The sequence below is a fragment of the Nansenia antarctica genome, assembly GCF_963989245.1.
Source record: "Nansenia antarctica genome assembly, chromosome: 3".
In the NCBI taxonomy this organism is placed as follows: Eukaryota; Metazoa; Chordata; class Actinopteri; order Argentiniformes; family Microstomatidae; genus Nansenia; species Nansenia antarctica.
The window spans coordinates 27,297,388-27,323,194 of record NC_137688.1 but is presented as its reverse complement, the minus strand read 5'-3'; the positions used below and the strand labels follow the sequence as shown (position 1 = coordinate 27,323,194).

The 25,807-nt window shown below is 42.5% G+C and overlaps 1 protein-coding gene and 1 long non-coding RNA gene across 2 annotated transcripts; one reads left to right on the top strand and one right to left on the bottom strand.

Annotated features, from left to right (window-relative positions):
• Positions 1-14,338: 14,338 nt before the first annotated feature.
• On the bottom strand, positions 14,339-15,487 carry LOC308152766. Its single transcript, XR_013937344.1, has 3 exons — positions 15,369-15,487; positions 14,573-14,744; positions 14,339-14,476 (listed from the first exon to the last, which is right to left on the bottom strand). It is a non-coding gene; the product is annotated as an uncharacterized lncRNA (long non-coding RNA).
• A 1,660-nt stretch (positions 15,488-17,147) lies between these two features.
• Positions 17,148-25,644, top strand: matr3l1.2 (matrin 3-like 1.2). Its single transcript, XM_080525262.1, has 20 exons — positions 17,148-18,091; positions 18,436-18,497; positions 18,585-18,623; positions 18,810-18,913; positions 18,998-19,059; positions 19,198-19,314; positions 19,509-19,634; positions 19,758-19,919; positions 20,556-20,680; positions 21,803-22,373; positions 22,546-22,669; positions 22,841-22,860; positions 23,012-23,134; positions 23,221-23,349; positions 23,440-23,562; positions 23,663-23,793; positions 23,907-24,192; positions 24,284-24,431; positions 24,678-24,793; positions 25,152-25,644. Exons 1-20 carry the CDS (start codon positions 17,300-17,302, stop codon positions 25,206-25,208), a joined length of 3,417 nt encoding a protein of 1,138 aa, XP_080381388.1. The 5' UTR covers positions 17,148-17,299; the 3' UTR covers positions 25,209-25,644.
• The last annotated feature ends 163 nt before the right edge of the window (positions 25,645-25,807 follow it).

The window sequence follows — 25,807 nt, the reverse complement described above, 5'->3', positions numbered from 1 at the left end:
ATAATAATAATAATAATAATAATAATAATAATAATAATATACTGTATATGCTTAGAATCGGCATCTCCTAAAATGTGGATTAGATTTATTTTTCAATGTGAGTAGCCTATTGCAACACTGTGAATATGTGAGTGTGCAGTTGCAAGCAGGTTAATTCAATTTAGGTTTAGGCCAACATATAGCTTTAAAGCGGGTTACTTCCTCTTTACTTGTCACATCTTCAACTCAGATCCTACATGGTAAACCCAGGCTAATTAAGATTCAAAACATGAAGAGCACAGCAGTAAAAATGTCTAGCGCAGGCATTGGGCAATTTCTTTAAGTGTTTTTAAAGACATCTTTATGAGACAGGCATACAATTTTCCATTAATTATTCTATTTATTCAATTTCCAGCATCTCGCCCCTCTTTTGAAAAAGTGGATGGGGGCACTATTTAGAAATAGTTTGGCCAGAGACCTGCAGCGCTTTTCTCCTTCTGGTATTATGAGAGTAGGGGGACAGTCATTTATAAATAATTACACAATGTTTAGAGTCTTCAGGCATGTATAATATATCAAAGCGATTATAAGGTGAATTGTTCCATTGTACGCGTCTCCCCTCACTTCTTTTCAGTTCTATACACGTTGTCCCTCGTCCAAATTCGGCTCCTCTGGGCTTTTGTCACTCTTTTTTCTGCCTGGGCCACTCTATTGGGGTTATTCTTATTCAAATAGTCCCAGCGTGAACAAAAACACGCCTGCTCTGACCCATGCACATATATTCTGTCTCAAATATTATTATTGTTTATACGCACACTATTGCCCATATTTGTTGAGATTGCAGGTCTACATGTGTAATTCTATGTAGATGATATTTATACAGATTGATATTTGTAGAACGATATCATATGAATGACACACTGCGGAGGATCTCAAAAAAGAACATACATTTTACACCTTCCTCAGTCCAATGCTTGGAAGCCACGACCTACGTGAAAGGGAGGGGATCCATTTTATTATCACAACACCAACCTGTCAATAATAACATCAAAGTAGAGGAACAGCTTGAATGAGTATTTTGGTTTTAGTCAGGACATTAGTGAGGGGACATGCTTATTGGTCTTATAAAGTGATAAAAGGTAACTGTTTTACAATATGACTTAAGTTCATTTCCACAAGAATTGTGAGCTGACGGCAGTGCGAGTAGGTTATCTTCTGGGGGGTATAGAGAAAGCATTTTCTGCCCACACTTGAGAGGGGTTGCCTGGGAGATGTTCTGACAGGATTAGGCACAAGTGCACGAGATGCGATTGCATTTCAATGGCAAGAACACGTGAGAAAATGAGACAAGCGAATTATCCAAAGGAGGTCTGTGCAAGAAAATGGAAACCAATAAGAACAAAAAAAACAATTCAGTTGAAAAACGAGATTGTGCACTGTTACTCATTGTTATAGGAACCTCTTCATTTATTTAATGTTTGTAGGAAACTCGTCAACTAGCCTACATATTTCCTGAAATCTGTTGATTTCTTAGGTTTCTGAAATCTTAGGTTGATTTCTCTAAAAGAAGAGCAGGCGATATTAATTTGCATGGCAGGTGCTAAACTGGTATAAAACAAATGCCTACTGCAAGGTGCCTATACCGTTGAGGTCCTAATACCCCTATTGAAGTTGAGCAAAGGAAGTGTGGGGGGATAGACTCAGTCAATTCTTTAGTGGCATATTCCTCAATTTATTTCATATCTATTTATACAACCTGAATTAAAATTCAATTTTGTATTTTGCAAGCATTAATCCCCGGGTATTAACGCGATTACTGTCCGCAAAAGATCTTTGAGTCAGAAAGTCTGATAGGAGTTTTCAGATGGTAATCCGCGGAATAATCCCTTCCCTTGGCGTTGGAGCAGGACTGGTGCCAGCAGACTTTTTTTCCTCCTTGTTAAAAACTCAAGCAGGGCAGAATAGGGCCATTACTTTTGAATGGTAATTAATTCCTTACTCCAGTGCTTCAATTGTACCGAGATACTGCTCTCCACATCTGAAGGCTCTCCTTCATCTTTGTAAAGGCATTAGAAAGAGAGAAAACGAAAACAAAGTCCTTGCTTACAACCGTGATGGAAACCAACCTCTTTGTAACAACTGGGTATATGTTTCACGAGATTTGGTTGCTTTATCGTTTTTAGCTTTATTCTTTTTTTATACGGATATGGACCTATGTGTCTGAAATAAAGTTGAATTGAATTTAAAATTAGCTAAACTTTTTTACATTTCTAAATAAACCAGTAGGCCTAAATATATTCGATATTTTGTTAATATATCTAATATATATATATTAGATATACACACACACACACACACACACACACACACACACACACACACACACACACACTCCCATTCCAAGAATGCGGGTCTATGAAGAAAGTGGCTAAAAAACCCATTATCTTTCTCTGTCTCACACACACAAAAGCCATCTTTGGAAATATTGAAATATCTAGAGGAGAAATACAGAATATTAGCTTTCCAGCTCTATTTTATTTGAGGGACAGCATCCATCAACAAATCATTCCTCATGATGTGGCTTTGATTAGCTAATTAGTTACGTGAAAAAACGTATTTGTTATATGTATGTAACACATTTCCCTATCTCTTTACACATGTTCCCATAGGGTGAATCAGTTAGACATCAATTAGATTCTGTCTGTGATGCCAGTTTATTTTATTTTATTAAGAAAATCTTCAATTTAAATTCCAAACAGGTGCTATTATTATAATGTAATGGAATCGTATTTAAGGCAATCTGAATGCTAATGTCCTCATTGTGAACTGGTCCCAAAACTGCTGCAGTTTTTTTTTAACCTAACACTATCAATCAGATGCCCCAGCCTAAATGCAAGGCCTACTGTGGTCTACTGTGGTCTATTCACTTGTCTTCATGTATTTGCACAAGTGCATAATTTACCTCTAGTTTACCCTACATTAGGGCCTACAATGAAAATAGTGTCTCTAAAGACTTTATAATTCAAAGCATCCATGGCAACTATTCAGCAAAATGAGCAAATGCTTTGCCCAGGGTAAACTGTTAGAGGAGAACAAATATACAGCAATACTTTAACTGTGACAAATACTCCCTATGTACAACTGGCCTCATCAGGCTGAATACACAGGACCCTATGGCCATATGCCATGAGAAGAAGGGATGTTCTCCCAAAACGGTTGCTGATGTGATATGTGTAACATTTTGGGTGACTCCTTTCAATTATACAGCAACAGTTTTTTAATTATATGATATGTTTATAAAGGTTTGATATGACTTTGTGTTGACAGAGTTTTGTGTTTGCATAGGTTATGCAAATTGTTGTTTGAATGATGACCCTTTATATTATGATATTTCACTACCTCTAACTTGATGATTAAAAATAAATAACAAAAATGTTGATGATTATAATAGGAACAATAATTAATGTATTGTAAGAAAGTAATAATGTTTTAGTGTTGTTGTTGTTGTTGTTGTTGTTTTTTCTGTCTTGTTGTTCTATTTATCAACTGTATCCTTTAGTTTATTTTCCATGCCTCTCTGTGCTGGCACAGAGGACGTCTTTGAAAGTTCGCTTACAGCCATGGCATCACTTGTGGAGTCTCAAATGAGCCATATGGTTTGGAGTGCAATAACTTGAAGCTGGTGCCAACAATGGAGTAATTGAGCAGGGGAAGGGGTTTGAGCTTGACTCGACAAAGCTGCAAAAACTCCCTCTTTCACTCTAATGAAGCTGTTGTCTGGAGATTCAGTGTGGGGTTTGGGGGGTGGTGGTGGACGTGATTTGTCATACAATCTGAATCTTTAGGAGGGCTGGAGAAAGACCTCCTCTCCATATGTCTGCTTATTTTGCATCTGAAAGCTACGGGTTAAGAGAGTGGGGGAGAGAGGGGGAAGGAAGGAGGTAAGCCTCTGCATCAGGGATGCAGTTTTTGTTTTCACCATTTGAGGAACTATTCTCAACCTATATCACAGATCTTGGAAATTAACGATCTGAATGACTAGAGAGTAAATACAATTCTGGGAACAGATATTGACAAAGAGTATTATTTGTTGTGAATATTCAAGTTATTTTACCCATAACAAAAACTATTTTCCAGAGTGATCCAACGTTCAGTAAATGTAGAGGTCGGAGTGGAAGAAATTACAGAAGATGCATACACATGAAATACACTTGTTGCATGATTTCTCCAACATACTTATGATCTTTCTTATGAGTTATGAGTTTGACATTCTATTTTCTTCCTATAGGTTCCATGCTAGATTAACACAACACCCAAAATAAGGCTGTGATCTGACAAAGAATCTGAGTTGTCTGGCCCTTCTTTTGAATGAGGTTTCACCATCAAGGAAGACCACCAAGCAATAAAATGTACTGTTATAAAAGAGCACAGACCGAACATTCCGTCATTAACTTACTCTGACACTGGAAGCACTTTATTTCACTCCTCTCTTGGCATTATTCCCTGGTATCGGTATGGGCATCCAGTGCCAAAGCGGGTGTTAAAAAGAATATATGAGTCAGGCCTTACACTACCTTGGAAACATATACGGTACAGTTGTGATGAAGAACCAGTAGCCTGAACAGATAGCTATATTGTTGCCTGTGGAGAACATGTTTGGGTCTTTAATTGAATCTTTCTGTAGGTTGGAAGAGACAGTGCGTTTAGTTTCTTTTCCATGATCAACTTCAACAGAAATCTTCTAAATCAAGATGTCTCACATCCCAAGATCCCAAGTGGAATCCATTCCCCTCAATTTACCCCCTTGGGCCACAGTTTATATTGTTTTCTTCAGGGAAATTGTGGATCTCGACAGCCAAAGGGTGATCTAGTATAACTCCATCACTGCCATTACATGGCTTGATATTACTGAATCAATATCTAATTCCATATGTTTATTAAAATGGATGAAAGTATTTTCATTGTTTTGCTCGCAACCATCCCAAGACAGAGTGAATATACCTTTCATTTTCTTAATATGTATTTTTTCAAAGCCTTGCGTTAGAGAAGAATACAATTAGAACAATACACATGTAATATCATTCAGGGAGCATCCAAAGCCAAAGCCTGATGATATGCAAGGGTGTGTCTGCCAAGACATGAGGGTCATGAACTTGTGACTCTGTTGGGACATCTGTACACATTCTCCCAGTGCACGTTCTCCATATCAAGGTTAATGACATAACAGAGCTTTGCCTCCCTGCAAGAATGTGGCACACAGACAAAATGAGAGTCCCAAAGGACCCTCCTCGGTTTGGGACAGCCTTTTTTATTCGGAATACCCGCAACAAACCCCAAAATATTTGTGGACATCTGCCCTGGCTCATCAACATGCATGGCCTCAGTCTGGGGGTATCTGACCTGCCCAGGCAACAATAGAGAAGCAGTCTGATCTATAGCTCACCACCGCTACTGCCTTTATGTTCACACTCAAAGAAGCAGCCTCTAAAAATTTGCCTTTTTTTAAGACTAAGCGAGCAGGACCCCCTTTTCAGGGGACTCCCACTTTCCCTTCCTTCAAACCTTCCAAGAATGATCATTTTCCCCTAGGCGACCGCACCATTGTCCATGCCATTCAGACAAAAATGGATGTAGTGCACAGGACCTTGTTGTATAAAGGGCACATGGTAACCTGCTGAAAGTAGGATCAAGGATCCAGATCTGATGTGGATTCTGCGGTCACCAGCTTCACAATGCAATGTGTTGAATTCACATAGCATTGTGAATAAATGTTATTTGCTTGTCTGAAAATCGTTTAAATCAAACTGGCTTTGTTTGTCCCAATCACTGAGAAAAGTAGTAACACATACTAATCTGTAGTTTGGAGAAACAGTATAGCTTCTCAGGTCAGTGCTCTTGACTCTCTGCAGTGTATAGTAGGACCAATATTACCATCTACTGGTGATAGAATGAACTACAGTCAGAGGACCTGCAAAAAGGGTTGTGCTACACAGAACATGGGCTGAGTAAAGAACTTTTTGACATTCTTTTTCACTCCCACATTGATTGTGTGACAGGGGAGTTCAGTGGTTAATTGAGCTGCCCCAAGGAGTAATTAGTGTCCATAGTTTACCTATTGTATCAAACTCATGCAAACACAGTTTTAGAATACTATGTGTCAATGGCTTCTTAGATGAATCCCAATGCTCCTGATTATAACCCATTAAAATAAAATATACTATATTATTTTTTGCCTTGATGCCTCATTGCTATCCACAAAATTACACCACATCAGTTCTAGTCTAAATAATTCTATAAAAAATGTATGTTTTCTATTGAGAAGCAAGAACTACCAGGAACAATTATACTGTAGTTAAAAGGGAAGTCTTTATTGAGTAGATTATGCATTTCTCTTTCTCTTTCGCTACTCTTTAGGGATGTGACCTATGGTTCTGGACTAGATTGCCTAAGTCAGGACTCTGGTCATCTGGAATGCCTCTCTAGCATCCAAACAAAGTCATCCTCCACAAGCCCTCTGGATTACCAGGAACATAGCTTGAAAAATAGAAGCTTAAAAACACATTTGAATACTTTAAATATATACAGTTTAGTGAAAGCGAATGAGGGTGGAGAGTGCCCCGTATACTGCCTATCTCCATGCCCAGTTCGACAGAGAGGTTAAACAGCTAGATTTCTTCTTGGATTTCGGGGTGGGGCGGGCTGGGTGCGTGGGGCGGCGGGGGCTCCCTGGGGGAGGTGTGGGGGCCCACCGCTGGGTACTGGTAGGCAAACTGGCTAGTAGTCGCTCTATTTGTAGAGGGCTGCAAGGGAATTTTTCCTGGCTACATAGTGTACAGGTTTTTACTTTTGCCTGCTCGCGGCTCTGTCAGTATTGATTGATTGATTGACTGATTGACTGAACATTTTCATTGTGTGAAGCGCATTGAGTTGCATCTTGTAAGAAATGCGCTATACAAATACAATTTGATTTGATGATTTGATTTGATTCTTCTTCTTGGTCTTCCCCTCTAAGACTACCATCTCCTCCTGCACTTCCTCAGGTTCCAGGTTGCCATAGTGCCCCTCGTACTCCTGGATGAGCCCCCGTGCGTCCTCCAACTCCACCTCCTCTGGGTGCTCCACCTTCTGGGTGCTCCACCTCGTCTGGGGGCTCCACCTTCCAGCGCAGACTCTCCAGGGTGGCCTGCAGCCTCTGACAAAACAACAACTTGAGTGAGAGTTTACTCTGACAGCAAACTGACCTCTACATGCAGTGTGGATGTGCTATATAAATAAAGCTTTACTTACTTACTCTCAGCATACCTGGGCTTGTTCAAAGACCTCATCCTCCTTTAGACACAGCTCCTCGGTCTCATCAATGATAGTCAAGAGCGTGCCAGTGCATTGGTCCAACTTCTCTTCTTCACATAGTGTATTCAGCATCTTTTCGATTACAATAAACATATTGGTGTGCAAAGGCCCAACCCTACCTCCAACTTGGGCAAGTTCTCCTCATTCTCACAGACCCAGTCCTCAGCCCTCTGCACGGCCCGCTCCTCCCCCAGCACCTGTACAGGTGAGAGAGAGCCACAGATCATCAAGATTCTCACGATCTCAAACATCCTGCCCCAACAAAGTCAAAAGACTAATGATCACTTTACCTCAGTGTGGAGCCTGGAGTTCTTCTTTTTCAGCTCTGTATTCTCCTTCTCCTGAGTGAGAAATCAGACTCTATTTTTCTTTTACCCATCAGTCCTTTGCAAGAAGCTATACATTTTTGGACCGAGTGAGGGATACATCTGTTCTCTGGCTGGTGAGTGGAACTGAGTCTAACCTAAGCTAGTGTGTTACCTGAACCACCATTAATATTCGGCCTGTCTGAGAGCGACAGCCTCCTGACACTAAGACTCGTGACAACAAGACAAGGGAGTCTATCTGTGGGAGTCCATCGAGGAAGGCCAGAGCACTAAGACCTAAGTATCTTCTCTTCCATTTTTATTGTCTCTTGTCATATTTGTCTAGTTTGAGTGCACTTAGCTACCCCTACTTCTGTTTATCCATTAACCCTCTTCCCCTCTACTGACTAACATCACAATGTGCTTTCTCCCTATTCCTGTTCTTCTGACACTCAGGAGGACACATAGATGCTACATCCCCCCTCACAACCCTTCCAATCTCATCTATCCACCTACTTCTACTGACCATTAATTCAGTGCCACGGGCGGTCTCTGGAACTGCCAGTCAGCAGTCCGGAAAGCAGAGGCTATCTCAGCTTATGCGTCGTTCATGGCCCTCAATTTTCTGGCTCTCACTGAGACCTCACCTCAAAACACAGCTACATCAGCAGCCCTCTCTGACGCCTACTCCTTTTCTCATTCCCTAGAGTCCTGTGCCTCTCCCTCGACCAGATGGTCTAGGGCCTAGACCATCTGGTCGAGGGAGAGGCACAGGACTCCTCATCTCGCCCAAGTGGTCACACATACTGTCCTTCCCCTGCCACACCTGTCAATATCCTCCTTCGAATTCCATGCTGTTTTTGTCTCCTCCCCTGTCAAACTTCACATTGTTGTCATCTATCGCTCCCCAGGCCAGCTCGGTGACTTCCTAGGCGAGATGGATGGCCTTCTCAGCTCCTTCCCTGATGATGGCACTCCACTCGTACTACTGTGTGACTTCAACTTCCAATCAGAGAAGCTACTCTCATCTGGAGTACTTGGCCTTCTTCTCTCCTTCGGCCTTACCCTGTCTCCCTCCCCTCCGACTCATAATCAGCTCGACCTTGTCTTCACCAGATCCTCCCACACTTCCAACCGTACTGTTACCCCTCTTCCAGTTTCTGATCATCACTTTGTATCCTTCTCCCTTCCCCTCAAAACCACCTCTTCCCTGTCAGTCTCTAACCACTTCAGACCCTCTCGTCGCAACCTACGTACCCTGTCCCCCACCACCCTCTCTTCTTCTGTCCCCTCCCCACCCTCTGTTGAATCCTTCTCCCTTCCATCCACTGATGCAGCAACCTCCACCCTCCTGTCCACTCTCATCTCATCCTTCGATGCCCTCTGTCCACTAACCTTGAAGCCAGCACAATCCTCTCCATGTGCTCCCAGGGTCTCTGAAACGCTACATGCTTGTAGAATAGAGCTCAGGGCAGCTGAGAGGAAATGGAGAAAAACGGGCCTCTCTGATGACCTTAACCTCTATCACTCTCTCCTCTCCAACTACGCCTCCTCTGCATCAGCTGCTAAAGCATCCTACTATCATTCCAAAATACATTCATCTGCCTCTAATCCTAGAAAACTGTTCTCCACACTCCTTAACCCACCTCCTCCCCCTCCTCCTTCCTCCCTGTCTGCCGATGACTTTGTCACCTACTTTGAAAAAAAGGTTGACGACATCAGCAGCACCATTTCCCCTCCTCCTACCAATGCTGCTAACACCCCTTCCAAACTCTCTGCTGGACACTCGGTCTCTGGCTTATCATCTTTTTCCCCCCTCTCCGGGATCCTGGACAACCGACTATCGTGTGCGGAGAACATTGCAGCAACGGCACGCTCCTGCAGATTCTTCCTTTACAACATCAGAAGGGGGTCATCCCTATGTTCCCCGGGTCCTATGTTCCCCGGGTCCTATGTTCCCCGATTTCTTATAAAAATAAAAAAAAAGGGTTCTATGTTCCCCGCTTCCGAAAAAGGGTTCTATGTTCCCCGCTTCCGTGAGAGTTTTTTTTTAATTATTTAAAAAACAACATACACAAATACATAATCATACTGTTTTTTTGTTTGTTTTGTTTTTTAAACAACATACGCAAATACATAATCATACTGTGGATTACTAATTGATAGACATTTACAGGAAATTGCAGGAACTATTATACATAGGAACAAAATGATTATGTGTACAACATTATTATATGAACAAAATGATTATATGTACAAAACCTTTTGTAGGTAGGACACTATTGGACCTCGGCCCAAATCTAGTACTGGAGCTGACCCCCCATGCTAAACCATTTGGAAGTACAGTATACTAGGACTCCAATTCAGACACACTGGGGGGCTGTCACAAATCTACTAACTCTAATCAGCCTGGTCTCACACGGCAGACGGCAGAATTCGACGTTTATGGACAAATGTCGAATTCTGATGTGAGATTGCATCCAAACGTCGAATTCCGACGTGACATTTGCATCCAAACGTCGAATTCCGACGTGACATTGGGGTAGCTCGTTCTGATAGCGCAGGGGTGCGCCTGTTATGTGCGCCTGTCGGGGCTTCTCTCGGGATTATTCCATTTTGAATTGGAAACCCTATGGTTACCCTAACCCTAACCCTAACCTTAACCCTAACCCTAACCCTAACCCTAACCTTAACCCTAACCCTAACCCTAACCTTAACCCTAACCCTAACCCTAACCCTAACCCTAAATGTGGCCTAACTAATTAATGCAAGTGCAATTCAAAATGGAATAATCCCGAGAGAAGCCCCGACAGGCGCACATAACAGGTGCACCCCTGCGCTGGTGTTCTTTTAGGAATATAAGATTTTCAATTCCATCTCGAAAATGATCTATCTAGGGAGTTATATAAAATGCTGAGACAATACTATGACATTGATTATTACATAATATATATTATGTATATTGATACATATGATTATGTATTTGTGTATGTTGTTTTTTAAATTTCAGATTTCAGATTCTGATTCATTTATTTATTCAAGGGACAGTGCATATTAATAAAACAAAAATAAATTGTAAATACGCCAGAGTTAGCCCGAAAGCTAGTTTTCATCCGCAGTCCCTATGCCATGATGTTGTATACGACTCCCTGGAGGAAAAAAGTACATTTAAAAGATAAAATATAGGTAGACCTAGGCACAAAAAAGTAGACAGGACAAGCATTTAGCTTAAGGGCATAACATAGGGGGTTAAAAGAGCATACATTAATCATAGGCGGTTAAAAGGAGGGTACATATAAGCAGAGGGTTAAAAGAGCATACATTAATCATAGGCGGTTAAAGGGAGGGTACATATTCGGTAAGCAGACTAAAAGCAAGCAAGATATACGCACGGTAAGCAGACTAAAAACAAGCACACAGACTGTACAGGTAAGACATGTTAGGCAGTACACAGACAGGCGGTACACATGACATACAGGTATAGGACAGGACATTTCAATGTTGGCAGGTGTGTGTGTTGATCATCCACTGTTTTAGGTGCTTTCTAAATGATTTAAAGGTGCCTAATTCTTTAAGGTGCCCTGGAATCAGGTTCCATTCACGTGCCCCTCTAACTGACCAGGCAGGTTGTGGGATTTGCTTGTGACCAGCTTGTTATGCAGTAGTTGATGTGTGTGAAGATCATGGCGTGGACATACATGGTAGCTGCCTCTGTTGACATGTAGTCCCTTAAAAAGCGGAAGTTGGACAGATTGAACTTGACAATTTTACAGACCTTTTTGATATGTGCCTTAAAAGTGAGGTTGGAATCTAACAGCACCCCAAGATATTTGAACTCGTTCACAACTTGTAGTTGTTCCCCTGAGATAATGACATATGTTTCTTCAGCAGAACGGTTTGTTTTGGTAAAAAACATGCTGACCGTCTTGGAAACATTAAGTTGGAGACGACAGTGGTTCAACCATGTAGTCACCTGAGCCATAGATTTGGTAAGTACAGCAGCTACCTCCGTCTTGGTCTGACCATGTACAAAATAGTACAGTGTCGTCAGCATACATTAGTGTATCAACCTCAGGACATTGATATTGATATTGACATTGATACATATGATTGACATTGATACATATGATTATGTATTTGTGTATTTGTGTATGTTGTAAAAAAAAAAAAAAAAAAAACGGGGAACATAGAACCCTTTTTCGGAAGCGGGGAACATAGAACCCGGGGAACATAGGACCCGGGGAACATAGGTACGCTCCCATCAGAAGGATACAACCATTCCTCACCAGAGAAGCAGCGCAACTCTTGACCCAGTCACTGCGTGACGTTTGAATTATAAGGTTCTATCTCCATTTTTGTCAAAATTGAGTTCTTTACATAATCTGATCCATTAGGTGTTTATTAATGCCTGTGTGGTGTTATTTTTTAAATGTTGACATTTTTGAGCTAGTAATTCATAAAATACAAAGGTTCCATCTCACAAAACATAATGGAATGTAAAAACGTTCACGCTCAATATCTCTGAACTATAATTCTAAGCTCACGACTGGTTATCTCCCGCCTTGATTACTGCAACGTACTCCTGGCCGGGCTCCCCGCCTCCGCCATCAGACCTCTGCAGCTCATCCAGAACGCTGCTGCCCATCTCGAGTTCAACCTCCCCAACTTTTCTCATGTCACCCCTCTCCTTCGCACCCTGCACTGGTCCCGATAGCAGCTCGCATCAGATTCAAGACCCTGGTGCTTTCCTACCAGGCAGCTAAAGGGACAGCCCCTGCCTACCTGCAGGCAATGGTCACCCCCCAAACTTCAGCCCGTTCCCTCCGCTCCTCCACCTCTGCTGGCCAACTGGCCCCACCACCTCTACACCTACAGCTCTTGAAATTCTCATAATGATCTATCAGGCTCAAACTGTTGTATCAAACTGTTCATAAAGGTGAATAGGGAACCATAACAAATCAAGACATAGTATTGAAATTTCTCCAGTAATAAAAAAAATAAAAAATAAAATAAAAAAAATAGTAGAAGGCGATACGGAGAAGGTTTTTCCTTCTATCAGTGGCCCCGGGCCCAAGCTAGAGTACTCTTCCTGCAACGAATAGTGGACTGCTGATTCACATGCTTAGTATTCAAATGTATTGATTGTAAGTCGCTTTGGAATAAGGCGTCTGCTAAATGCCAAAAATGTAAATGTAATGTAAATGAAATGATATACATTTTACATTTACATGTTTGGCATTTAGCAGACGCCTTATTCCAAAACGACTTACAATCAATACATTTGAATACTAAGCAAGTGAATCATCAATCCACCAGTCGTAGCAGGAAGAGTCATCCAGCTCAGGCCCGGGGCCATTGATAGAAGGAAAAACCTTCTTCTATCACCTTCTTCTAAACCTAGGTTTTTTTAATTAATTTTTTAATATATAGACACTGGAGAAACAGTACAAGGGGGGCAATAGAAGTTTTTAGAGACACGGTAGAGGGGAAAAGCGGGTGTCTCCAGGAGACGCAGTGCTGGGGGGCAGTAGATGTCTCAGGAGGAGCAGTTAAGGTGTAACCCGAAGAGATGGGTCTTCAGTCTACGACGGAAGATGGGTAGTGACTCTGCAGTACTATATATAATATAGTACAATAAATTAACCAATAAGTACCATTCACTGAAACAAAATGTATCATCCATCAACCTTTATTTTCAAATCCTGAAAAAATATACTTTTTTTGGTACTTTTATACAGTTATTGTTATGTGCATTTAGAAAAACTAAATCAATTTTACGTGGCAGTATCAAGCACCAGGCTCCAAGAAGAGTAGCAGGAAGCTGAGAGGAGCAAAGAAAAATATAATCTAAAAGAAGCAGTTCATTTCCTGGAATTCCAGATTCTGAATGCAGGTTAAAAATGGGAACACAGAACACTTTTGAGACAAACTCAACAACTAACTATACCAATTTAAATACATGGAAATTGTACATTTGAATTGGTTTGAAAAAAAGATATCTGAAATTAGTAGCTGAATTTATATTGCAAAACAAGGTCCAAGTATATAGTATAATATATATAATATATAAGTATATATATATTTAGAAAATCCACTTAACAATTAATTAACTGAAAAGTATGCATGTTCTTAGCAGGAGTAAAACCTTAAAAAACAAACAAAACAAACCTACAATATTTCAGTAAGAAATTCAAGAAAATCCTCTAGCCCTGCCTACATTCAGAAGTTACAACAGATTGGTATATCCTTATGTACATAACATTATTCAAACTTTAACATGCAATGCTATCTGAAAACTTTGGCAACACATGAAAGTGCAAAAGAACGACAAGACTCAAACAAACTAATTATTCATACACTGGCGTGTGGTCCAGTGTTTTGTTCATCTAGAAGATGAAGTGTTTCAGTGCTTTAGTCCTGGTATGAACTCTTTTGCATTAGGATTCAAATTGCTGTTGATCTAGAGAGAGAGAGAGAGAGAGAGAGAGAGAGAGAGAGAGAGAGAGAGAGAGAGAGAGAGAGAGAGAGAGAAAATAACATGAATGACAATGGTAATGATATCACAATCCAGATTCTATCCTAATGAACACAGATCTATGTGTGACATTAAATAAGCAAGAGGCTACTTTTTACAGTAGGTCAAACATGTAGCTATATTCAAGATTGACATTTGCAATTGAAGTATTCACCACAATGTCAGAAATGCATCTGTCACAATTATCCTGTAGTTGACTGGTGGTCTGGGGAAGATCTCTCGCTGGTATGAACCACCATTCCTCTTCTTCCAGCATCTCCAGAAAACACTGTTCAATGAACTCCTCCTCCCACAGCTCCTCCTCAATCTGTAACCAAACCAATTCAATTTAGACACTTTAACTACCTAGCCATGCCTGTAAGTGATGTAGATGTAGGTGCATCTTACATAAACAGAACAGTACCTGTCTATTAAATTCCTCCTCATTTTCCATCCACATGTATTCAGCAAATGGATTTTCATCATTGTTGAACTGGCTATTCATGATGATAACCTCGTTACTGGGGACGCTTTGTCTGTGTGTAGTGCGGCTGCGACTTGGGTCTTTCATTTTGATTGTTGTCAAATCTCTCTCTCTGCAAAAACGACAAGAAATGAGATTTTAGAGCACTGGGCTAGGGAAAGACACAGCAGACTACAGATGTACGTGCATCGTCTTTGGCACTAGACAGGGAAAGAATATTGATCCTTGTTCTTAACCATAACGATATGGCTAGCTAGCCAGGTATACCTAGTTATGGATGGATGGTATGGCTACTGTCATAATCCCGGAGTTCACTCACGTTAAATTACGAGAGTTTGACTTTGCTTGACTGACAGGCTGCCATCTCTCACAGTGCATATGAAGTGTCGCCCACGTAGCTGGAAAACCACGGGGAAATGCTAAGGTACATACGCTCATTGTTCGTTTTCAGCTAAACAGTACTGTCACTTTTGAACGTAGTTGCCGTTATCTGTCACCATGAGTGGTGTTGACTATTCACACATTTTCCCTGCTCAATGCTACAAAGGTTTCTGAAAAAGTCGAAGTAAACAAGACGGGAATACGACGGTAGCCATAGCAAGTCACAACCTTGCTGTCTGCCATTTTTTAATATTAAAAAAGCAGCACACGGGGTAATGTTTTTCATGAATCCCCGTAAAGGCATTGTGCATTGAATGCGAATACGTTAGGTAGCTCTCGATGTCAAATGTCATACCAGTCACTCGAACAAATGAAATATCCAAACTCTTCTCTCAAACTCTCGAGAATGGCTGCTGCTGCTTTCCACCGCTGACTGTGCTGCTGCTCTTCGTTTGTTGCTTGTTTACATGTTCTTGTTCTCTGAACGTGAAAAGTGTTCTCGTCTGTGATTGGACATATCGGAGCTTCGCCACGTCCCACCCCTCGCGTGGGCGAATTTCCGAAACGGTAGGTGGGTAGGGGAAGGCTCATTAATATTCATAAAATAAGCGCTACCTGATTGGCTGGTGAAATGTATTCATTTCTGTGCTTTCTGACCGGCTGGTTGGCCGGTGAAATGTATTAATTTCTGTGCTTTCTGACCGGCTGGTTGGCAGGTGAAATGTACCGGTATTCATTTCTGTGCTACCTGATTCAGATTGACCGGAAAATTCGCGTCCGGTATACCTTGTGTAGAATCCATCTCCTTACACTGCTACCAAGATGAACGCATAACAAAAGTACAGTTATCTGTACTCTCGACCAGAGTGGGAATGGTTTACCTGACATTGGAAACATTGTGTTTATTATTACATTTATATCACAATATTCTGTGTTATCTGTACCAAAATATTACTGCCGTGCCGTGTCACTACTATTAGCTTAGTCCACACTACACTACACTGACCACCCATAGAACCAACGGTAACTTCAGGTCAAGTTAATGAGCACCCACCCTCGGTTTGACAATAAATAATGTATTATAACCTTCACCTCCCAAACGATAGCATTATTGGCAACCGGCCAATCAGAAAGCACAGAAATGAATACGTTTCACCGGCCAATCAGGTAGCGCTTCTTGTCTGAATATTAATGAGCCTTCCCCTACCCGTCGACGTTTCGTAAATTCGCCTCCCGTGGTTTTGGTTTCACCGCGTGAACGTCGTCAACTCGCAGCTAAGGTAAGGACGACAAGCCGGAGTTCACTGCCTTGGTCAATCTAAATGAGTAGTATGAAAAAACAATCTTGCAACAATATTTTGAATAATGGCGACGCTAATGTCTGGTTACGAGTGAATTATTGTTCCGACATATTCGTCTCACAAATAATATACGCAGCAGGCTAGCAAGCTAGCAGGCTAGCAAGCTAGCTCAATTCTGCAGGCCAAACAAAGCAAGCAAGCTTAGCCACTGAGATCTCACCCAGACAGAAACTCCGTGATCTCACTGTTGCAATCTCCTAAAAAGTGTACATGATCGGATTTCTTGATTGCCAACATGACATCTTACCAGGAGGGTGATGTGATGAGAAAGACAGAGTATTTCCGCTGACGATGACCGAAACCTGCAGCGTCGTGTGTGCAGGCCTCAACCCCTAGCGTGGTTAGCTACGATGTGATGTTATTTTAATTTTGAACATTGTTCTCCTGGGCTGGCTTAATGAAGATTAACCTAATTTGCTCCACCTTTTCTTCTGGGCATGACTCGTAGTTCATTATTATGTATCTTCCTCTGCTTTTGTACGAGGTAAATTCAAGCCTGAATCTTTGTACTAGGCTACATTTCCAAGCTTTTCTATCAGTTAACTCTCTTCAATGCTTTATAAATGACTCTTCCTGTTTTCTTTCATATTAGCGTAACATCTAAACACAATTCATTTGACTGTTTGAGTTGGGTCATTTCCCTCACTTGCTATACACTGTAATCGAACCTGTGGACGATAATGTTGCGCCGCCATTTCCCCCATGTTTACTTTGTGGAGCGGGCATACAAGAACTTATTGCTTCATTGTGTCTCTGCAGAAATATATCTTCCACCTGAGAAGAGGAGTATTCCTTTCACCACGCCGACTTGTTTCACTCTTTGAATTGACTGCAAAATCTTCCCTTCAAAGACTTTTTGGCCAACTGCTTTATTCTGTTCTTGTGCCATTTTAACATAGCGTTAAAGCCCAGCCATTTAGAGGCGATGTCCCAGAAGATTCCCTCTGATAGTGCTCAGAAGGGCTTTGCTGTGGGACGTGGGCTCCTGGCGGCCGCTGAGACCTTGAATTATAGCATGAACGAGCAGCGTTCCGACAGCCTCCATGGCACCTCGTCCAGACAGCTCAACAGCCTTGGCTCGGGTATGGGTGGTGGTGGGGAGGGACAAGATCGTGACACCCAGCTGTCCCGCCGTGGCGGTAGCCACATTAGCAACACTATGAAGCTGTTCGCCAGCTTGGGGCTGTCGCCCACAGACCTTGACGCGCTGGCGCAGATCCCCGAAGACAACATCAGTGTGGAAACCTTGCCACATCTTATCATGCAGCTTAAGAACCGCAAGGTGGAGTCTGACCGACGCATGGCAGGCAACCCTAGGGACCTGTCATCGCTGTCCCCAGAGACTTCCTACAGAGCCAACAGAGAAGACTGGGAGGACATGCATGTCGGAAGGCAGGGTGGTTCCATGGGGCAAACTTCAGCCCGCGCTCAGCAAGGAGACTTTGGTTATAGTTCCATGCAAGACGCTCCAGTTAGAGGCTATGAGTTTGATTATGGCCACGACAGTGGCAGCGGTGCCAGAGATCGGCAGTATTCCGAGCTTTCCCGTGATCCCTACAGTGGCCACGGCATGGATCCACCGCCGTCAGACAGTATCTTTATGCAGAGACGGATGGGGTCTCCGTCCCAAGGCAAAGTACAGGACTTCTTGGGAGTCATGCCCCACATGTTTCCCCACGTGTGCTCACTTTGTGATTTTGATGTGCATTCCACGATGGTGAGTACTTCTTCTGACTTAACCTCCTGTAACATTCATACACTGAACCCAGTTCATTGCTCTCATGCAAGCACGTCCACTTTCAAAAGACAGCGTTGGAGAATTTATGATCCAATCTTTGTTTATCATTATCAAAGCCAATTTACATTAAGTAATGGTTCAGCATCAGTCTTTTATTTTGTATTTGCATATCCTCACATATTCAGCTTCTGGAATTCTTTGAGAGCCATAGTTACCATTTGATTTAAAGTTGGTTTGGAATCCAATGAATGTCCTACGTTAGTAGGTAGTAAGTACTAAATAAGTCATTTAGTCATGCATACAATGTTTGTTTACGTCTGTAGGAGTGGAATCAACACATCAATGGCTTACGCCATGCAGAAAACCGGAGACTTCTCCTCCAAATGTAAGTAGTCCCACCTTTTGTCATGGTGTGGTTGTTCTGATGTTTGAATGTTAAATAACCACCCAAATGTCTTCCCAAACACTGTAGGTACCCAGACTGGGATCCTCATATGGCCTCAAACAGAAGGTCTGTGTCTCTTGCTTTTTATGGTACACACACACACACACACACACACACACACATACGTTTTATGACTGTTATATTGGGACTCCCAAAAACATCAAGAACACAACCAATCATTTTAGAATTTTTGGTGTTTTATGTTGAGACACCCGTCTCTCGTCTTATTTATCAAATGTTTGTCCCTTGCAGTTCGGGCTCACTTCTACAGGAGACAACCAACCGTTCTGCCGGGCTGCTGGGACCTATCCCAATGGCCACCGGACAGCAGACAGGGGGCATGAGCTCGAGCTGGGGTAATGTGTTTATATGAAAACAAATGCTTTTTTGAACGCAGTTTCTGTTATATCTAGGTTGATAATCACTATGATTTGCTTTAGGCGGTGGTGCTGGATCCAATCCTTCAAACAAATCACAGGCTCACTCTGCTCCGCCTAATAAGGTAAATCTACTTGTCATTTGTGAGTACCTGCTTGATCTTCTGGATTTATTTCTTGTTAAAAAGATCTACTTAATCCAGTGTAGTCATCAAACACTTTCCTGATATCTCTGATGTAATAAATGTCTTTTTGCTCCTCAGATAAGAAGCAGAGTTGTGGTGGCCAAATATGATAGGAAGCCTCTCTCTAACAAAAGCCTGTTTGCCCTGGCTCAACCCTTTGGAACACTCTGTGAACATCTGGTGCTCATGAAGAAGGTAAAGCTCCTGTCTTTTACAAGAGAGTCAACTGCTCAGGAAGAAATCTGTTAGGATTTCAGATGGGTTGAAACCCCGTCCCAATCAACTGTGCAACAGACCTTTTTTTTGCATACACACAATCATGTTGCCATGTTAGAACTCATCCTGGGCGATTATGTACTTTTGTACTCATGCACACGCCTACTCCACAGGCCTTTTTGGAAATGGAGACTCACAAGGAAGCTTCGGACATGGTGCAATACTACCAGCAGAAACCAGCAGTGTTGTATGGGAAAGAAATCACCTTTTATTTGTCCAAAGAACTTCTGGTGATCGAGGTACGGTTCAAACTTCTTTCTTTGTGTATGTCACGAGAGCACAGAAAAAAACTAAATAATTAAAGTCATGGAAGTCAGTGGTGAGATTATACGTATCCAGTGATGTTTCCTTTTTGAATATAGAAAGACGACCGAGCCGAGAGAACCAACCGAGAGGTGAAAGGCAATGGAAGCCAAGTGGTCTTCTTCTCCAACATGCCACGGGAGACGGAGAGGAAGATGGAACTTCTCACTATTGCACGACGTTTTGGCACCGTAGACAAACACCTGTTTTTAAACGAGGAGGTAAAAAAATCGGACATTCTCCAAAAATGCACTTTCTATTTATAATGTAGTCTTTGGGTCGGTATTGAATTTCAAGATGGCGGCAGTACGTGTACACACGAGTGCCTTGCGTCTGACTAGAATCCGCTGTTTAGTGTTTATTTGCCTTCTTATTTCAAGTCTGTTTACTCAGTATAGTGTACATAGCTGCCATAACTGTACATAGCTCAGGGTTCGACAGTAACACCATTTTACTTGCCCGGAGCAAGTAAAACATTCACCGGGTTTGTTCACTGTTGTTCTTCCTGCACACCGGTAAAAATATCCGGGATCTAGCAGCGTCGCCGTGCTCGCGCAAACAAACCCGGTGAATGTTTTACTTGCTCCGGGCAAGTAAAACGGCGTTACTGTCGAACCCTGACATAGCTACTGCTATCCATCTCCTGTATACCTCTAACTACCATTACATATCACCATCATGCTTTACATCACTATTTGTACTTCTGGTTGGTTGTTAAACTGCATTTCATTGTCTGGTTGCTTGTACTCTGGATTGACAGCAAAAAAGTATTGCGGGTGCAATAATCATAGATTCGGTGGAATATAAGAAATCAGCACAAACCCGCTGAAAACGTATCCTCTGCTGATGTTTTCAAGGCATTTGTTCAACTGGGGACCCCAGAAGATGCCGAGATGCTGGTGAAGTACTACACTGTAAATCCATTAACCATCCGAGGCAGGAGTATCCGCTTGAACATCTGCACCAAATACAAGACCTTAAAGTAAGCAATCCCCATAGTGAATGAGGTCAGATATAGATCAGTGGAGATGCCCATACTCTTAGAGCTATGTTGAGGAAGATGGTATGCCACTTCCAACAATACTCAGCCCAGGTGCTGGATAGAAGTGACGAAAGTTGAGAAGTGAGAGATCTACACACTGGTTGCTGTTTCCAAAATGTGTTTTAGGTGTGTTAATGTGTTTAGTGTATTAGGTGTGTTAATGTGTTTAGTGTATTAGGGCGACATTTCAACCCCAACCGGGTCTTCATCAGGAGGAGTGATGGGGCTGTTCTATGGGGCGGCTGTGCCGCAGGAGGTAGAGCCGCCGTCTAATGGTGAATGAATGAATGAATGAATGGTCTTTATTGTCATTGATATAGTACAGGTACCAAACAACGACATTTGGGAGGGGGGGCTCCCCTGGTGCTAGGAAAAAAAAAACGAAAAACAAGAAGGGAAAAGAGCTAGTTTACATAAATAAAGGCTATGTACACTATCCACTATACTATACTATACAAATAAAACACTGTGCTGTACTCTATGCTATGCTATACCTATTCTAACATTTCCTATTCTCTGAACCTTATGTACCCTAGGGTTGTCATATTGCACATAGTGTTATTGCACATTCATTTAAAGTGTCACAGTTTGCAGGTTTGAAATGTACACAGTTGTGTTTCAGTATTACACTTGATTTCAATCTAGTAGCTGCCATCAATTTGTCTAGATTGTCCAGGGCCTAGAACCTAGGTCTTTGCTGTGTTCAGGGCCTGAATGGCCCTGGGGTAGAAGCTGAGCTTCAGTCTATTTGTCCTTGCGAACATGGTCCTGAACCGCCTGTTCGAGGGCAGCCGAGCAAAGTGTTCGTACCCAGGGTGGGATGGGTCTCTGGAGATCTTGGAGGCCTTCCTGAGGCAGCGTGTGTTGTACAGCTCTTCCAGACAGGGGAGGGGATTCACACGGTTGGCAGATCAGAGGTTTGAGCCCCAGCTGGCCACATGTCGAAGTGTCCTTGGGTAAGACACTGAACCCCAAACTTGCTCCCAGTGAGCGGGCCTGCGCCTTGCATGGCGCAAAAAAGGTGCTATACAAGTGCAGTCCATTTACCATTTACCATTGCAGTGTGAATGGAAGCCGCGGGCGGCTAGACGGCAGGGTGCGGAAGCAGAGCAGCACCACAGGGACCAAAGCCTCCAAGAGCATCAAGTCTGCCTCCGCCAGCACGAAGAGCAAAGAGGACAAGAAGGAAGAATCAAAGGCTGCGGAAGTTGATGTGGCGGTGGTTGAAGAGTCTGGCGAAGAGGTCGCTGGTGTTGTGGAGGGAGACGACGACGCTGAGGACTGCGGGATAGACGAGGGGTCATGTGACGTGGTCAAAGCTGAGGTCAAAGCTGCAGCAGCTGCCGAAGAAGTGTCTACAGATGCTCCTCTTGAACCCAAGGTGGAGGAGGCAGCAGCTCTGGACTCGGGTGATGTTTCAGAGGAGAAGGCTCCAAGCAACGATGCTGGTGTCACAGAGCATCCTGATGGAGAAGGAGCAGAGAAGGGGGCTGTGTCAGAGGAGCGGGCGGAGACGGAGGCTGAGACTGCCCCAGCAGAATCTGAAGCCACCCCAGAGGAGACTGAGGCCAAAGACGACGCAGCACCAGCAGAGAGCTCTGAACTGACTGAGGAGGACCTTGCTGAGGGCCAGGTACAGTAGTGAAACCAAAGCTGTTATTTCCTGAGTATTTTTCCTCTTTGAAATGTGTTTTGCCTACTAGTTTGGGCTGTTCTGATCTCCTCTTCGGGTCGCAATGTAGTGCTTAATGCCACATCTACTGTGTGGAAAAAGTAGCCTAAATGTTTTTTGCCCTGTCCATCAGGAGGGAAGTATGGAGCAGGACTTTCCTGAGAACATGGATGACTTTGTGACTTTAGATGAGCTGGCTGAAGACGAAGACTTTGATAGACAGGAATCTCAATCCAAACATTCCGACTCCGTTTCAGGTAAACGTTTAAACTTAATCTCAGGCATCAATGAAATTATGGTGACATTTGCTTTGGATTAGTAAACCACTGGGAGAATGCCACCCTCATGACAGTGCAACCTCTGTGTTGGTTTAGTAAAGTAATGTAATTCCCCCCCCCCCCTCTTTCTGACTCTCTCTCTCTCTGTAGGATGCTCAAAGAAAAGTGGGGTTGGTGGCCTTTATAATGTTTTAATTCAATGTCTGTCACATACATTTTTAAGTTGCACAGTTTGTGAGATGCACAACATGTTGTATGGTGTGCCAGATATTTACTTTGAGGTACTGCTGAAGGTAACAATCTTGTGATTTTCCTTTGTAGGGATTACGGGTTGTCAATGTTGTTGGATTTAAACGAGGCTATGGTTTTGTCAATGAAATCTTGTCACTTGCCAAGCCCTTTGGGAAAGTTGTCCAAAACCTGGTGCTTGATGTACGGACTGAGGTAGGTTTCCTGAATTGATTATAGCTTGTTTTATACAGCATGTTGAAGTGTTGAGTATGATTTTTCCTTTTGTTTACAAATCATAGGCTTTTCTGCAACTCTCCTCTGAAGAAGAGGCGAAAGCAATGGTCAATTTCTACAGCGGAAATGTGCAGGCCACTGTTTGTGGGAAAGCTGTGAAAATATTCCATTCACAAACATACGCTACCATCCAGGTAAGCTCCAGGTCTGAAGATTGGGCACTATGATTCAACAGAGCTAGATGATTGTGTTGACCCAATCTGGTTTTAATGCTTCCCTTTCAGAGTGGTCGAGTGGTGTATGTAGGCCAGATTCCCCACTGTAAATACTCTGATGCTGCCCTCCTGAAAATCTCAGAGCCATTTGGGAAAGTGAGACGATATTTCCTCAACAGATCTCGCAATGAGGTAATTAATCTCTCTTTTTTTATCAATACATTTCTGATGCAGTAAATACCTGTCTTAATCTAAATGATTCTTAGTTGTTCATACATATGTGATTTGTTAGTGCTTTATTGAAATGGAACGTGGGGAAGAGGCGGAGAGAATGGCGGAAACCTACAAGGACAATCCACCAAAATTCCAAGGCAAACGCTTAACAGTGTATGTTAGCAGAAAGTATAAACAACTGAAGTATGGGTGAGTGAAACAACCCTTTCTCTATTTACATGGAGTATTTGCATTGATGCATGTAACCTGTCGTTGTTGTTTTGTCTGCACTGACACAAGCACACTGGTCTTTCCCATACCAGACACAGACCACCACCTCCTGAGGCAGAGGAAAAACGTCCGTCCAAGAGAGAGCGAGTCGAGGTGGAAGGAAACTCCAACAGTAGTGGCACACCATCCAAAAACGAGCCCCCAGTCAAGAAGACCAGGGGAGAGAAGGCCACAGAGTCTGAGGCTGATGAAAAAGCACAAGAAAAGGAGCCTGTTGAGACGCCCAAAGAGCAGAGTGTGGTGGCGGTGGTCAAGGAGGAACAGACCGATGACCAACCCCCAGAGAGCTCAGATGTCAAAAAGATGGACACTGATGTGGTAAGCTTGATGGGCCTCAGTATTTTGGCTTGTCTACCAGTAATCTGACCTTTTGTATTGGTAACTGATACTCTAAAACTGTACTCTGCAGGAGCTCAAACATGAAGAAGTAGAAACCACCATCTCTACCAGTGTGAAGAATGAGGATGTGCAGACAGCAGTTCCACAGTCCCAGGCTGAGACAAAGTCATCAAGTAGTCCCACTCCTCTTGGTCCCTACGAGCCCAACAAACCTACTGGTGAGGACATCTGTTGTTGTTGTTTTTTACATTTTTCCACACTAACCGATTTCAAGACCAACTTTTATGCTAGCCTAAACTTTTTTAGACATCAGACTGACATGGTCGATGCCCATCTTGCTCAAGTCTCAGATGTATGATCACATGGATGATTGGAAGTTTTATATTAATTCTGAGATTCAAATGTAAGGAAACATGTTGTTGGTTCTTCACGGTTGGGCCTGAAATCCTCTGTTGTGATTGCAGGTGTCGAGTATGTGAAGATGGGATACTACTGCAGAGTCTGCTTCCTGTTCTATTCCAGTGAGGAGGTGGCCAAAAAGGTTCACTGCAGCAGTCAAACTCATTACGAAAAACTGAAGGTATGTATAGAATTCAAACCTCACCGTTATGGTCGACTCTGAGATAGGACACAGAGAAGCTTCCATCAAAGATTTTGTAGTGAACTAGAGCTCATTCGTTTCACTGCTCACCGACATGAGATGACAGAGTGCATGCACCACTTGTGTTCCATCACAACACACTCTATTCAGACTCTTCTAGTCTGTTGCATCTCTGTTTTTTGTTTTTTTAAGTCTCTGGTAGCGTCACCCCCTGCTCGTTTGGCTATGATGTCATATCCCAAAGTCCGCCATGGCCTATATTTGCAAACCGTTGCTGTTCAATAGTGTTTTTGAATTAAGAAAATGTCAAACTAACTTGTCCTGTTCTCTGTTCTAGAAACACCTGGAGAAAGAGAAGGCAAACAGAAGTAACACGGGGAAGAAGTCTCTGTGACTCCAGTCTGATCAAGTGTGCATGCATTTGAGTTTATAGTTGTGCAGAGGTGGTCACACTTTTATTTGTTTCAGCTTTGTTTGTTTGGTCGAACGCTTAGTTGCCATTACTTTAAAACTGATACTGTGCAAGGATCAAACATTGAATGTGTGTGTGTGTGTGTTTTGTATGTAAGTACCTAGTGCGGTATTGCCTCTTGTGTTCAGATTCAATATTGTTCATTTTTATTAAAGATCCCGTAACTACCATTAAGGACACTGAGGACGTGACCTGTAGTTATGAGCCATAATTCAACTGGTCCGGTTGCGTCAGTTTGTCAGTTTGTGATAAATGATAAATTCTGCAGTTTGTGCTGTCTGTTTTCAATTTCTGATAGATCTGCTCTTATGATACGGAGTAACATTTTTTGCAATTAAACAGTGCCCATATGACAGCATATATTGACTCGTTTGAGTATTTGCTACTCTACATTTACTGCTGTGCCTAGAATAGGTTTTTTTTCGGTATAAACAAATATGGGTGACACAGTCTGGTTATTTGGGCCGCAAGTCGGCAACCAATCAAAAGGTTTGCTTTTTTATTTTGAAACATGGAAATAC